Genomic DNA, 16,518 nt, shown 5'->3' with positions numbered 1-16,518 from the left:
TTTTCTCTGAAGTACATCACCCCCAGGAGATGCAGCCTGGGGGGGAACTCCTGGCTCCCAGGCATCTCACTCAACACAAGGTGAAAAAAAATGTTCTGCTTGGGATCTAAAACAAGATCAGAACCACCTTTCATTTCTCCAAAAAGAAAACCATTTTTCTGTAAGAACCTTTGTTTTGTTTCACGTTTTACAGGAGTTACTCAGAGAAAAACACTGCATTAAAAAAAAAAAAAAAGTTACAGGTCCCCACCCTGAGCTCTGGTACACTTGGGTAACCTTTAAAATTATTTGCAATGGCAGGGAAAGAAAGCAGCTAATCCAAAATGCCCCTTCTCAGAGGGAAAGCATCATCACTCAGAACTGTGCTCTCCTGAAGGCAGTACCCAGGCTGTGCTGGCAATCTGTTCCCAGCAGTTAGCACTGACAGGGAGCTCTGCTTTGCACCCAGCAAATCAACCTCCCTGCCCAACATTCACATGGAGATGCTAAGCCAGTGCTGAAAGCTTTGCTGGCACGGAGCAGATTAAATTCCATGCAAGTGTTTATGTAGATAATTATGAGAAAACAAGAAAATGAAAGTCCAAAGCCCTGGGGTATCAACAATTCTTTCATTAAGGGTTTAATTTATATAGAAATAATTGAATTTATAGTGTAGTAACACTCACACAACACAGTCCTGGCTAAGGAGCTATCAAACTGCCTGATGGAAACCAAGCTCTGTAACACCATGTTGTCTTTTGGGGGGCTTAAAAAGAAATCTAATGAACAGGATGGTTCAGAGAAGACAACTTTACTAATACTGGAGTTTGAAAGGAAGATCATCTCCAGAAAGCTGAATACATTCAATACACAAAATGATGGTTTTGAAAAAGTTCTTAATAAAATTAGATCAGATTAGAAGAAAAAAATATATCACCATTAACAGAACAGCTGGAAAGTAGCAATGATGCCTGAAGTGCTGAATGTAGAACCTGAGAAATCAGTATTTCAAACTGTCAGAATATCATCATAGTTTTAAATACTTACACCAAAGCACCGTTTTCATCACCTTAATGGGTCTGCATTATATCATCAACTAAGAAATATATTTTTTAAGTATCTGATAATCTTGAATTATTGGGCATTTAAGGATCATCATATACTTAGGAAACTACTTTAAATAAAATACTGACAACTGCATTTTGGGATAGAGAGTTTATTAACCTAAAGTAGAGCGATATGTTGTTTTTAATAAGATGTCAAAACCACTGCCAGTTATAACAGCAGCTCTATAGCTCATGATGGAACTGGAACATCTACTTTAATACCAAATATTCTATGGGTTTTGGTAAATAAGTACCCAAGCTACCAGCACTCTGAGTTTATCACAATACTGTTTTGTTAAGATGAGCATGATGCTGGTGGGAACTGGTTAGTAAATCATCACAGTAACTAAGAGAGTGACCACAGATATAATTCTGATTTTTCTGAAAGCCCTGGTTCTCAAACACCCCAACTAGGGGGAGAAACACAAATAAATCAGGCCAAGCCTGAGGCAGAAACCCAGGGGCATGGTAGAGAACCAGCAGAGAGGGGCAGAGAGGAGGAGGTTGGGGGTCAAGAAGGCAGAGATTTAACTGGGGTTTGACTGGGAGTTTGCCAGTGTACAAAGATGAATTGAAATGTTCCAACTGGAAACTAATGAGAAAAAAAAAGCCACCAACACAAACAACCTGGCACTATATGTGCTGTGTTTATGCCTTTATCTATTAAAAAAAGCACTCAGAAATGGGCTGTGGTCCTCACAAGGTGATTAACTACTCTTTATTCCTCAGTAAATAAAGGCTTCCATGGACTGATCTGTACACTTTAAAATCTCTTTCTAAAGATGTAGTGTTTGATCAATAGCTTGGAAAAAAAAACTATCATGTTGCAAGTCTGAGTTTAACAGTCTGGTGAAATTTTAATGTCAGCTTTTGGAAGATTTTTTGAAGCAAATTGAAAACCAGATACTACTTTGCTCTTAGCATAAAAAGTAAGTGTAACCAATTATAAGCCAACATTGATGTTTTTTCTCCATAAGGAAGAGTATATAATATAGAAATCCTGCTTTGTAAAAATTCATTTGAGCATCTGGGTTTTGCTGTTTTGCTAAAATTTAGCAACCCAGGTACCAGGACTTTGTTCCTCTGACCAAAAAGTGTATCTGAAGCTACTGCTTAATACCAAGTTTCAAATCCAGAGTGTTCCAAAACCTTCTTCTAGTAACAACCACCCAGAACAGCAAGAACTCTACCTGGAAAAAAATTCTTTTATTAAAAAGAAGTAGATTCAGGCTCTGAATGCACACTACTGGCTGTGCTACCCCTCTGCCAAGGATCCCAGAGCTTTTGCCCCATCCTCAACTCCAGGGATTGATTTAATTAAAGTCAGAATGGAAGCAGCAATGTCACCTGTGAAGACAAGTTTGGTCTGATAAACTCCAGACTGATCAATTTTTTCTTTTTCAGCAGTTATATATATATGTGGTAATGTAATAAGGTTTAAAACTAGTATTCAAACCTTTAAAAAAGTAAAGTGACACAGCACAAAATGGTCATTTTCAAAGCAAGCTGTATGTTATATCATAAATAAATAGCCTGCAGCATTTAGGAAATGCTGAGTTACCATCTGAGGGACAGGCACAATTAACAGGTTGTGTCTCATATTTGTTTTATATAGGTTTGATACTCTAGACATAAATATCAAGTCACCTTTTCTCCAAATGCTGGATTTTTCATTATTGCTCTTTTTTCAGGGAAATAGAAAGTTTTTCTGTCCCCACAGCAAGAGCAGCTTAGGGCAGGGCAGGTGCAGAGCTGCAACACTGAATTGTTTGAGGAAAATTATTCCAACTGTTTGAGGAAAATGACTCCAGCTGTTTGGGTAAGGCAAGTCCCAAGCCTCAGGTGAGAAGAATTCCCTCAACTAATCCTGACCAGATCTATTTCTCACACCTTCAAAATTCAACAGCAGCTTCATGTAAGAACAGGTTCCCATGACTTGGTCTCCTTGATGTTTTCCCTTTTCATTTGCAAAGCATAACAAAATCAATATTTTATTTTCTCCTTGCAGTCATTAAAGACTCATTTTCCAAATTAACTCCACCTTCCCGTTGTCCAGTGAAGCTGAATGAGCTATTTTTAGTTTTCCTAACAGCTAGGTTTTTGTAAAGAAATAAAATCAAGTTTTAAAAAAATTCCCTGAAGTACTGATTTCTATTAATATCATCATAAAATGACATTTTACTGACCTTGTGCTCTTGTCTTTGTAGGCTTTCCTATCGGACTGGTCAAGACACAGCAAATTGTGACACGTGCAGGAACAGTGCATGTATTATCTATAGGTAGGTGCATTCCCACCTTTCCTTCCTCAGTCAAAGTAATGATTTACTCATGTCAGATCAGTTGCTTAAAGCCTTGATTTTTTTTTTTTAATAATGCAAAACAAAATTAAAACAAATTTTAACCTCACTAAATGAATCAAAGGCAAAAGACACCTGGTTTTATGAGTCAAAATCCAAATTTCTAAAGATGTAAAGTATGTTTTGTAAGCACATTGTCAGGACAAAGTCCACTTAAATACTTTAAATAATAAATAAATACTTGAAATTTAAGAAAATCTTGGTGTTCAGAAGGACTGCAATTGATATGCAGAAAACACACCAATTCTCTCAACACCCAAACCCCACGTGGACTAAATCTTCACGGCCTGTTTTAGTCTGTGATTATCTTTTAGTGGAACTGCCCTTTCTGCTCCTGCTTAAATTACCATCCCATGGGAATTTTAATCCTTGAACAGAAATCTTCGTGACAAAATGAAGCTTCTGCTTCATTTTTTTCTGCATTGTTCTAAGGCTTTTATCCTGAATTATTTCTATGAAAGAGCATCTTGAAGAAGTCACGCTAGGATTTTCTTCAGTCAAAAAGGTTACAAGTACTCAATAGCTTTTAAAAGGTGACTTTTGCTTTTGGAAGGAAACTTTTCACTAGATAAATCACTAGCCAATTTCTACATAGGGGGAACAAAGAAATCAAGATTACACTTTTACAGATCTTGGGGGGAAAAAATTATTCAAAGCTTTAACGACTGGTTATTTGGCTACTTTTTACTCCTTTGAAATTCTGAATTATGCTGGGTTTCAATCTTGCCTTTGATATTGAAGTTGTTTGAAGCTGTACTCTAACTCTTCAACAGAAAACACAGTGCTGGACTCTATGAAATGTAACTGAATACAACAGGGGCAAAGGAAACAGGTTGAGATGGTGGTGATCCAAGTCAACTAGGTAGCAGAGCCCACATGAAGCAGTTCACTTGTTAAAGGCTTCATATAATAATTATTAAAATTAATAAGCATGACAACATAAAGTAAAAATAAGACAAGTAGACAATTTCCTAAGATACCATCAGTGTAGCAAAATCAGGTAGCTAAATGATGAGAAGAGCAATTTTCATCATCTTATTTCATACCCAAATTAATTAACTTGCATTCCTTCTCTTATCTCTGGAGTGTCAGACACTTGGTAGAAAACCCAGATCTCACTGGTTTGCTGGGGCTGGCAGTGCTTTGGATCAGAGGCAGCTCTGATTTCTCAGGTTGAAAGAGGAAATTGTAACAGAGATTCCTTAAAATTGTATTGAGGTGATTTTGAAGTGATCAGTGCTCATCAGGATCCTCTTCTTCCACTAACGCCATGTCACCCCATTAATGGGACCCAGAAGGAGACACTGGGATGTTCTGTAATTCCTGCTTCACCTCTCCTGCCTAAATGCAAAAGTTGAGCAGCTCTACAAATGCTTACAGGATTTGGGCCTTAATGTCATAAATTTGGTGATAAAAGTAAATAGAAGAGGGGTCATGGGAATGAGAAAGGCTCGGGCTGAGCAGAAGGAGAAAGGTTTTTCCCTGAGGCAGAAAGCAGAGAGGCTGCCCAAAGCCTGGGCTGGAGGTTCCAAGAAGCAAATGGATCAAGCTCCCCCCAAATCCGAATAATTCCCATTCAGTGATCTCACAAGTAACCAACATACCCAGTAATTTCCAGCTCTAAGCCTTTAAATGATTCATGTTAATAACATGGAACTGTTAGAAAAGAAAACCCACCCGTATTTCCAAGCTTTTTGCTAGATACCCTCCCACATCCCATATGCTTTAAACCAAATGGTTATGACTCCTCAAACTCTGTTTTCAATCCCTTGCAGAGCAACAAAATTAGAATAAGTTCCCTCTTCTGCCAGCATGCAAAAAATAAACTCGTTAACACAGATCCTCAAAATAATTTGAAAAACCCATGAAGCCAAAACCAGAAAATCCACAGTGATAGGATTTAGAAAATGGGATTATCCTGAAGGAATCAGCCACCCTGTGCCCATGCCTTGAGCAAGGTGTGCCCACTGCCCACCACTCTCCTTTATCACATCATCTGTTAGAGAATAAAATCATAGAACAGTTCAGGTGGGAAGGGACCTTTCAAGGCCACCTCCCCAGCAGGAACATCCTCAACTAAATCAGGTTATTCAGAGCTCCATCCAACCTGCACATTTCCAGAAATGGGGCATCTGCCACCTCTCTGGGCAACCTGGGCCACTGCTTCACCACTATGACAGTAAAAAATTCCTTCTTGCATCATTTGAAGGCGTTGGATTTCTTGAAAGCACATGGACACAGAGGCACATTGTGTGACAGAACCCCCAAAAACACCTCAGGGATGTTCTCAGGGCCTCTGGGAGGTGCTGGAGGTGAAGCCAGCTCCATGGTGATCCATGTCACTGCACCATAAGGGCTCAATTAAAAAGCCAGGCACTTCTTTACTGCTCTCCCTTTGGGCTTCAGGCACCAAGCACACAATCTTTTACTGATGAGCAGCTATTCAGTAGGTTTTTCTTTCCTGAATATGACTCAAATTCTGCACAGAAAATAGTTTTGTTCCAAGCTTGTCCTGGAGTACTCATTACAGCATCCAAATCATCATTGTTTCCAGAACACATCAACTCCAGCTCACAAATACAAAAAAAGCAAAGAGGACAAAAAGCCCAAAGCAAAACAAACAGAGAAACCCCACAGAGGTTCCTGCTGATTTTGATTCCAAAATGACAGTAGGGTATGAAACAGGTTTGGAAAAAAAGCAGCATTCAGCTGCCCTGCTGTTACCTTCAACCTTTTTGCAACACTTGCCCACAACCCCAGCAAATCACTGGGACTTCCCAGGGACAAAATGAGCTCAGGATTCACCTCAGAGGCAGGCTGGGCAATAACTAACACCAGGAGCTGGGAAATGGGCAAGCATGAAAGAAAAACCAACAAAGGATTTTGTTAAAAAATAAAATAAATTCTCATTTTGGTTTCCCTCTGCACTGGTATCAGTCCCCAGCAGAAAAGCAGATGACAGAAAAAGCAGGTTCAGGGTCCTCTGCTCTGGGGCTCAGCCAAGCACAGAGTAATGGTGCTTGGAGCTGCAATTGCAAAGAGACTTTTGATCAGTCCTGGACTAAACCCTGAGAAGGAATTTCAGAGATTTTAATTACAAAGTACTTGCCTGTGTTTAATGAGCACATCAAAACAGAATCCTCAGAGGTCTCTGAGTTGATCTGGCCAGATTTTCAGAGCAATGACATCTATGCAAACACAGACACAGGCAGCTGCCCTGAACTCTGAGGTTTCCTGGGTGAATCCTGAAGGTATGTAGTTGTTTTGGGGAGAAAACACAGAAAGCCAGCAGATGGATCTCAGACAAAATGTTACTGCCCATCTATTTGCACTGGGGTTTCATGCAAAAGGAAAACTGGAGACAGGTGCTGAATAGGGAGAAACCCCAACATTATGTTCCCATTTTGGGAAGATTGTAGAGGTCAGTGAAACCTCTGTGCCCTAACCACACGTTTGTGATCCTGGCATTTCATAGTATTTAGATTAATCTCTTGGTTTTGTAGGGCTTACTCCATTTCCAGTTTATTAAAAATATTATTTCATCTACAGAAAAACAGTTCTGAAGCCAATAATAATAATAATAATACCCATCAAGCACAATGCTACAAGAACACAAAAGTCCTCACTAATTAAGTTTATGGAGTTACCATAGAGAGGCTTAAACAAGAGACAAAACCAGACCATATTTGAAAGGGAGAAGAGCCATGTGGAATAGAGAATACTTCAAGAAAAGGTCATTTTGAGAGGAAACCTATAGATATTTGGGGTACAAAAATAGCACTAAGCAAAACGAAATTGTCAGAGCCCTGACAGGTGACAAAATCAAGTTTAGGAATGCAAGAATTGGAAAGGCAAAGGATCAGTCTGTAGAGAATAGCTGCAGCTCTAGAATGAAGTCACACAAAGATGTAGCTCTCTCTGTATCTAACAGCATTTCCTATGTTTGATACGAGACCAAAAATAAGGTCAGCTACAGTTATTTAAAAAGAAATGTGGAAAATTACAGAATAAGGTTTTTTATTACTGCAGCACACACAGGGATGAGCAAATCTAAGTTTGCCTGAAATGCTACACTAAAAAAAAACCCCAAAGTTAAGCTGATAAATAACAATCTGTAAAATTTACAGCTCTTAATGCTGAAATATGAGCATTTCATTCACATTCTTTATATTCTTCAGAAGCAATTGGTGTAAACAGCTGAAAGACAGCCTGAACAGTGCTGCACATGGGTTTATGCAGTAGGGAATGTTAACAACATGGGTTTTGTCACATGGACTGGAACTATGATGGGTTTTCTCTTGAGGCCTATCTTTAAAAGAAGATTATGATGAAAAAAGAGTTATTCTGTTCAGCAAGACATTTTAAAAAAAAAAACAAAACTCATCTTTTACATCCATTTGCAGTAGCTGTTCAGACAGCTCCCCTGTAAGAACAGCAGCTGGAAAGGAGGACAAATCAACTCTGACCATGCCACAGCTGAAATGCCCTTTTTTTTTTCCTCCAAAAATTTATAGAGAGAAAAAAAATCACAGCATGATCTGCATGCCACTTTAAATGAGATTTAGATACATGTCCACCTGAGATTCTCCCACTGTATTTCTGACAGCATTTATGTGCTGGGGCATTCACTACCGACCAATACTCTGATCTCAGCACAAAATTAATGCCCCAGTTATCCAACCAACTGCTGTTTCCTTGCTAAACTACAAACAAGACCCTTTTCCCAGGTTGAAGCCAGCATTGTTCTCTCATTAACAGGGACAGGGATTAATCAGTAAGCTTGTAGTGTGCTTCTGCAGTAGCAGGATACCCAACACAGCCTTCTGCAAGCTCAGTATTCAGACACACAGGTCTAGCATTTAGGTGAAGTCTCAGGAACTATCTTGATTTAGAGTCTCTTTATACTGCTTAACATGGAGATGGAAATATGATTAATATTTGAAGTCCTACCTGATGTGTTTCCTCCACTATAAGAAAGTTTATCCAAATCACTGAGATGTTGACACTTCTGCTCAGAATGGATTTAAATCAAGCCAGGCACAGCTAGGTGCAAAATAAAGAGCTCACCCTCTTTCCAACATCCCTTTCTAAGGCTTCACTACAAGTCCTTGTAGGCAGACAGCCCTTCGAAAAAACAAAGCACAAAAATATCCCAGACTTTTCTTGGCAGCTTTGATTTCCTTTCCTCCAGCCTAGGAAGAAAATAAAATCCACCTAACTCAGCAGATGGTATTAGATGGGATATTGTGATGAGTCTGCAAAGGCTGGGCCACTGAAGTCCATCAAAATTTCCTATATCTTCTGTAATTCCAGAGAATTTCCCCTGAAATGCCATCAGGTGCTTTGTACCCTAATGCCTGCTCACTTTCCAGGTAGGGCTGTCACTGTCCATAAGCTGGAGAAAGGTAAGAGCAATAAAAGCTGAAAGAAAAATCCCTTTTTACTTGAGCCACACTGGGAGAAGGAGGCCTGACAAACTCAACCCCACTTCTTTAAGTGGTTTATGCCCAACAGGCAATGGCAGAAATACCTCAGGAGAAAGAAATGTGCACAATCCCCATTCCCATTTCTCTTTTACAGTAGATGCTTATTCTGACCTCTCTTTCCCCTCATCCTTTTCACTTTTTGTACAAAAATAACGTGGAGAAACCAAATGAAACATTTATTTGGTATTTGAATTCCATCAATGAAGCATTTGTAGATTGCTGTCAGATGTTGGCTTGGCTGAAATCTTTCCACCACCATAATGAGAAACTAATGGCTTCTTTTTCCCCTTTTTTAGCGTGGAACTGGATTTTAAACAACAAGAAGATAAGCTACAGCCAGTTTTGAGAAAACTTCATCCTATTGAGGAAACTCAGGTTGCACCTTTGCCTTATTCTCAGGAGAGCTACTCCTCCACTCCCAAGCAAAAATCCAAAACTGAATCAAAAAAGCATGGAAGATGGAAACTCTGGTTCCTTTAACCCACGTCCATGACACGTGGACTTCAAGGCCTTCTTTAACAAATATCTGGAGTTCTATCACTCATCTCTGATGGGATCTTGGTAGACTGAGCAGTGTTACTGGCCCTGGTAGTTTGGAGCATCCTGGCAGCATTCAGTTCTCACTGTATGTACCAAAAAGGCCTTTGCACCTGCAAAACTAACATCCAGAAGCAGAAATACCTTTTGCCAAACTTTTCTTTGCAGTTCACCAATGTGGGATGTAAAACCTGAATTGAAATTTGTACCAACATGGAAAGTAAAACTTCTCTTCCCCCTCCCCTTTTCCTTAGGTCTGAAAGTGTCACATTCTAACTTGGTAAATTGGAGGCTGGTATCTCAATACCACTGCTGGTTTAAAAAGCCTTTTGGGGGGGGTTTTGTCTTTAAAGAAGGGGGGAAAAACAATATATAGCTAGCAAGCCTTATGTTTGCAATGGTCTTGAGTTTTACAAATCCATGTTGATTGGGGAGTGCAGTTTTCAGCACATATATCCTGGACAAAGCACAATTTTTCATGTGGTCCAAGACCAAGAATAATCTCTCTGATGTGACTCTGTGTATATTTGCCTTCATGTGATGTAGACATCAACCCAGCTATCACATTGCAGCAAGGAAACCAAGCATCATTTCTGATTTAACTGTGTCCTCAGCACCAGTTTGCTGCTCCTCTCCAAGGGCTGAGCAGCTCCAAACCTCCCAAAGTCAGGAGAAGCCTTTAACCACACCAAGCTGACAGGGTCAAGGCTACAGGACAATCAGCTGTCCTAGATTTCTCTTTTGGTACCCCAAAAACTCTACCTGACCCATTCTGGCACAGGGGAAAAATAAACCAAAAAAAAACCAACCCCTCAACCAAACCACCCCACAAACAGAACAAAAGCTCTACAGATTGTTGGCATTTGCCATCACTTAATAACTTTTTTTATATAGGTTGGAAAACCTCCACACTCTTGCAGAAGGCACCAGAAAATTTACAGTTTGCATTGAGCTTCGAAACCTGTTTGGAAGGAGCAGTAATTCCAAATACTTTTTTATTTACTGAGCTTGTCAGATAGGTTTCCCAACATATTCCAATTTATATCTCAATCTTGTAGATGCAGTAACACACCTAGAAAAGAGATATAAATCATTTTTTTCCTTGTTTTCTGGGGGCTTTGGGTTTTGTTAGTTTGGTTTGGTTTGGGTTTGGTTTTTTTTTTTTTCTATATTGTGGGTTTTTTTTTTAATTACTAAGATTTTGCTCTGAATTATAAAGTGCAACTTCTTCAAGTATTTGCTGCTGCCAATTAAACTTGCATCTAGAATGATCACTTGTGGAAAATTTCTCATGCTAGAAGGGGCCAGAGAATGGGAATCTTGCTGTCTTTAAGGATTTAAATTATACGTTTTCATCTAACAAACTGGTTTACTAAGAATTGGCTTTGAAACTGCATACCTTAGAGCAGCAGTAAGATAGATATTATTCCTCAGCCTTTAGGTGGAAGAAGTGTCATCGTTAGCAGAAAAGTTTGCACATACTAAAACTGAAGTATTTTCATTTATACTATTTTTTTCTCTTAGCTCAGCATCACCAAATCCATTACTGCAAGAAAACTTGAGGAAAATAACTCCTTTCTTCCCCTCAAAGCAAGGAGAATGAAAAGGAAACTAAAATGGGCACAGAAATGCAGAAGATGTCTATGTTCACCTCCAAATGAAGTTCAGCATGCTTTAATTAAATAATAATAAATAAAAAAAAAGTCACTTTTGCAGTAAACCTAGAGGGCTACAAGTTCTTGTACATAAGCAAACAATATCCTGAAATACTTTGGTGAAAGCTGAAGGATTAGAAAAGGTGATCCTGTGGACCAGGAAGGAAGTGCAATTGTTTCATGTGGAGAAAACCCTGTTCCATGTATTTTATACTGTTTTTAATTGAAAACAGACAACTGTTTACATGACAGCCCGCCCTACATGTTTTAGAAACCCAGTTATTTCCAAACAGTATTTTTTTTCCTGAACAGAAATAAATATGAAATATGGGCATAACTAGAAAAGAACATTCTTTCCAATTAGTGTTAAGAATTAATGAACTCTTCCATCCCAACATGCCCATGCCTGGGGTTTTTTAAAGGAATGAAACCAAGCATCAACTCAATGGCAACCAACTCCAAACCATTAGTGTCACCAAATCAGCAGCTTTTCACACACACCTCTTCTAAACAAAACAACTCTTGGGCACAGGGACTCTGGCCCAAAAACCTGAGCTGGTTTTCTGTGTGGTTACTGACTCAGCACTGCAAAATAAGAGAGGGAAATTCACTGGTGAAACCTAGAAGAGCTCAAAGTTCTCACGGTGTGTTCTGTACATGTCCAGGCTATTTTCTTAAGAAAAAAAAAAAGAAAAAAAAGAAAAAAAAAGTTGCAAATTTTTAATTTTTTACATTTTTTTAAGAACTGGGAAAGCTGCCATACATCTAGTCTTGCTTCAATGAACATCTCCTGTTCTCTGGTACCATCCGATGTAATTTGTAATAAAATGTTTTTGCAAGTGTGTAAAATGTATCATATTGTATTACATCTAGAATCACTCAGGCTCAGGTTAGACAGAGAAAAAACACCTAATTCTTTAGAGCTTTTAGTTAAATGTGACTGACAAAGCTTTTCTCACTCTACTGTAGCTCTTTTAAAACGCAGCTCTGAGGTGATAACAAAGCAAATGCATCCTCACTTCCAACGTGGCACAGGACCTTTATTGCTTGGCCAAATTCCCTGACAGTTCCATGCACTTTCACACACTGATTTGCTCTCTGCATCTCTCCCACCTAATGCTTAAAACCACTTTTTAGCCAATAAATACTGCAGTGTTTTTTTATGACTTGCTATTTTCCGAGTCGGTATCATTTCCACTAAATTACATTCTTTGGTTTAGAGCTCTTAGGAAACACTGGTCATGTGAGTTTTACTGGTTTTCTTAAAAAAGGTCACTGTAAAAAGAGTTTAAAAATCAGGATAAACTGAAAAAAAAATATATATATAATTTATTAAAACTGAAAGATCCTACCATCACTACAAAGTGTTTGCTGTTTCTTGCTTAAGATGCAAAACCACCCTCTCTGCCTTTAATTTCACTCTGTCTTAAAGGTTAAGCACTTATTCAAAATTAAATAGGCTCATTTTTCATCAACACTTTCAAATCAAGCCTGCTGTTAGATTAAACCATTTCTTGAGCATCTGTACAAGAACACCCATTATGTATTACTGCTGGAATTTATACATCACTACAGGAATTTGTTAATAAATGGGTTGCCACTACACATCTAACTGCTCCAACCAACATAATAATCCTGTTCTAGGAGAATGAAAAGGACTGCATGACAATTTTCAGCATTATTGCAGCATCCATGAAACACAACTGGGGCTTATCAAAGGAACTGGAGTGCTAGAAATCTGCTGTCAGTTTGTTTAGGTGGATGCAGTTTGTTCAGATGAGCTCTAGCAGGGAATACTCCACACCCAGCCCTTGCATTGGTGAGATTTCATTTCACATTGAAAAGAAAAAAAATAGAAAAACCAAGCTTACTCTTAGCAAGGGAACAATATCACGACCATCATACAAACACCACTTTTTTGTGAAATTACTTTGCAGTACTTAATTGCAAATGCTTTTACAAGATAAGAAAACACAAATTTCAGTTAAAAAATAATTTTTTATGCCATGGATGTCCAGTGGAAAAAAAAATAAATGAAGCTTTCTCCTCAGCATTGTGGAATTGGACAGATTTTAGGGCACTAAAAGATAATCTACACATCACCTAGCTTCAGCTTCCAAACTTCAGACCCACAACTCCCCCCTGTGACCCTCAATAACTCATTTTTACTTTGACTTAGGCTTGTATTTTCCTTCCTTCCAGAAAGACATTTTGCCTTGGAGGTGCCAAGAGATGGAGGATTATTCCAATGTTCCCTTCCCCATCACTGCCATCCTCTCTGCTTCCCCCTTCTCTCTCCAGTGCTGTCACCAGCTCCTCCTCCTTCCTTGGACAGGTCTCATCTTCACCCCACTGAGATTGTTCTTCCCCAGGGGACACCTCTAAACCTTCCCTCTATTAACCTCAGCTGTCTTTCACACCTAGCAGCAACAAATCACTTCAGTCCTGCTGATTTCTGTGGCATTTCTGCTTTGGTTCCAACACACCCTTGGTTTAAAGTGTAGAGGGGACAAAAAAAAAGCAAAAAAACCCAACATGGGAAACACTCCACACATCAGTGAAGTCATAAAACCATCTCCTGTGCACTGCTTCCCAGTCACACATCCAAAGAGTCCCTAAAATACCATTTTTTCCCCAATCCCAGCAGGTGTTCACACACCATTCCCCACGGACCAATTCGTGTTCTTCAGAGTTAAGGGCAGAGTCTCAGGGGAAAAGCCACCTCCTACACATTTTCCTATTACATCTCTGAGCTAGATTTTAATTTTATTTTTTTTTCTGTATCAAAACTGAATTTGATTTGTTCCCCCCTACAAAGGAACCAAGACTATTTCATCAACAGTGATCACAGAGTTGCACAGAACCTGCCAACTGAAGGGTCTTCCAAAAACTGTACACACAGGGATCCAAAAACCCCATCTGGACATCCTTTCAGAAATTGAAGAGTTCACAACTAACTCATTTTTCTTGGCTTTGGAAATGAAAACACAGCAAGCTGCTGGCCACAAGGAGCTAGGGAGGAGTCCTGATTCACTCTGGACCTACCATCAGCAGAAGGCAATTGGGATTTCATAAAAGAGGTCAGTGCTCCAACGTGCATGGAATAGAATGCTTGTCAAGAGTTACCAGGACAAAAGATACTTGAAAATTATCCTAAAAAAAAGGATCCAAGGAACCACAATCAAGTTATGGATTTTCTTTTGAGGCAACATGCCCTCAGCCTGAGATGTGGTAGGCAGGCATCAGGTAAGAGGCACCAAAATCCTTTTAGATTTCCTGGATTAAGGTAGAATATTTGTAATACAGTGAAGCAAACACATCTCAACAGATGTTCTGGTCCTGCCTTGCCTGGTCCCCTGCCTTACACTGAGGGTCAGGGGTTTGGTCAGGGAGGTACTGCAGCTCATCCAGCTTTTATCAACATTTTTCTGAAGGAAAATACCTCAGCATTTTTCATCTGCCAACTTTTTCTATATTTCAAGTGTATTACAAGGCATTAGGCTTTGGGTGAGCAGGATGCTGCTAAGGATTTCTTCAAGATGAAAACATGCCAGCCCTAGTACCCAATGTATCTCTCTTTAAATAAGAAACAAACTGCTGTGTCCTGTACTTCACTTCTTTTGAAAAAAAATTATCATTTCTTGACCTCTATAAGATCTTATTTTTTAAATTCCTTTTTCTACTCATCCTGCCTGGTTAAACCTCTAATGTAAACCCCAGGTAATACCATGCAAGTATTGGCAAAAGAAAAGTTAACACATAATTTCAACTTGATTCTGATCCAAAAGGCCTCAGGTTATCCTTCCTAATTATCACTTGCATTTTACTTTTCCTGCTTTGCTGACACCACAAAAAGGAATCCTTCCTGGCTGATCACAGGAGGATCCCTTCAGGACCAGAGTGAATTTTAAGATAGGATTAAGCACTCCTTGAAAACACTTGGTTCCATTATATATATATACATATATATATATATATATGTACACACACATACACACACACACACTCATCCCATAATTACAGTGTCAGGCAGTGATTCCAAGCTCTACTCATGCTCACTGGGGATAATTTGGATACAACTGAACTGAGCTAAAATATATCCAGGGGAAGTTTTCCAAAGCAAGCTGATAAATGTAAAAGGAATAATTAACATCTTTTAAATATCACCTACAGCATGTTCATCAAAACAATAATTAATTCACATCCTAACCCTAACTGAAAGGGTTTCTGGATGTGTATCTTACAAGACTTAGAAATCTGAAGTGAAGTGAAGAAGTTTTTGTAGCCTCACACAGAAAGGGTGTGCACCCAGATTCTGCATTTTAGTGCTATTTCTGTGGTGACACACCAAGTAAAAACCACACAGAAACCTCCTGATTTCCCCTCCCTGCTCCTGCATCCAAGCACTGGACCATTCTCTCAGAATCATCTCTATAAATCTCATTTCTTCCACCAACAATGGATCTGGTGGTGATCCATTACAGCTTTATTACAACAAATAAACCTAGAACTGCAATTCAAAGTGATAAAAGTGGAATACATCAAAACAAAAGGCAGTGAATGATGCACTTAAGATAAAATTAAACCTCAGCATCTTTGCCTGCACAAGCACCACCACGTGCCCAGTAAACAACAGCAGATGAGTGAAATGTGCTGAGGACAGAGAGACTTCTGAAGTAAACCAAATATTGCTGTGTGCAATGGCACAGAGAAATAAAATTGGATAAAAAGGGGAAATAAAAAAAGGACTCATATCTGACAAGCAAATAAACCCTTTTTAAAGAGAGAAATCAGTGCACCAAACCAACCTGAATACAATTAATGCAGAACAGGACAGCTACTCAGACAAGAAAAACCTGCTTCACTTTGACCAGTTTCTCATATATTATTTGCCAGATGCAGACACTGAAGGAAGAATATAAAGACACAGCAAGACTCCCAAAACACAAAGATCTGTCCCCATTTCAGATGTCAGCAGCCCTCATCCTCTTTCCACTGCTTACCCCAGTATTAATGATCTCTGAGCACATGGATTGCTCCTTCCTTCCCCTGGGTTGTCAAACCACAATAATTTCAGGTTCTAGTTTTCAATCATTTGAATATTGCCATTTCCTTTGTTATTTTACTTGGGGTCAAAAAAAGGCAAATAAATGCTTGTAGGGGCAAGTGATTACCAGTGTGGTAACCTCCATGCAAGTCTCATTTCCCCACTTTTCATCTGGCTACTTACAGATAACACCTCTTTGGCCAACACAGACATCTAAAATCTGGGTAACAGCCTGCTCACCTTGTTGGTTTTTTTAAATATTTTTTTTCCTCCCCCTGTGTAAACCACAGGAAAGCTACAAGCCAATGTTTTACAGCTTACTGAACACAAAGACAGAGAAGGTTTTGATTG

The 16,518-nt window shown here is 39.1% G+C and overlaps 2 protein-coding genes across 3 annotated transcripts in view; one reads left to right on the top strand and one right to left on the bottom strand.

Moving 5' to 3' along the window:
* Positions 1-9,408, top strand: part of INSYN2A (inhibitory synaptic factor 2A) — a 38,973-nt gene extending 29,565 nt beyond the window's left edge. Inside the window, exons 3-4 of the mRNA XM_030453112.1 lie at positions 3,293-3,364; positions 9,225-9,408. Of these exons, the coding sequence (XP_030308972.1) occupies positions 3,293-3,364; positions 9,225-9,408 (256 nt within the window). The remainder of the gene's footprint in view (positions 1-3,292; positions 3,365-9,224) is intronic.
* Positions 1-16,518, bottom strand: part of DOCK1 (dedicator of cytokinesis 1) — a 267,373-nt gene that overhangs the window by 168,215 nt on the left and 82,640 nt on the right. The window lies entirely within an intron of this gene.

This window comes from Calypte anna, chromosome 6 (genome assembly GCF_003957555.1).
Source record: "Calypte anna isolate BGI_N300 chromosome 6, bCalAnn1_v1.p, whole genome shotgun sequence".
NCBI lineage: Eukaryota > Metazoa > Chordata > Aves > Apodiformes > Trochilidae > Calypte > Calypte anna.
The sequence above is the reverse complement of the archived record's forward strand: the minus strand, read 5'-3'. Positions and strand labels throughout refer to the sequence as shown.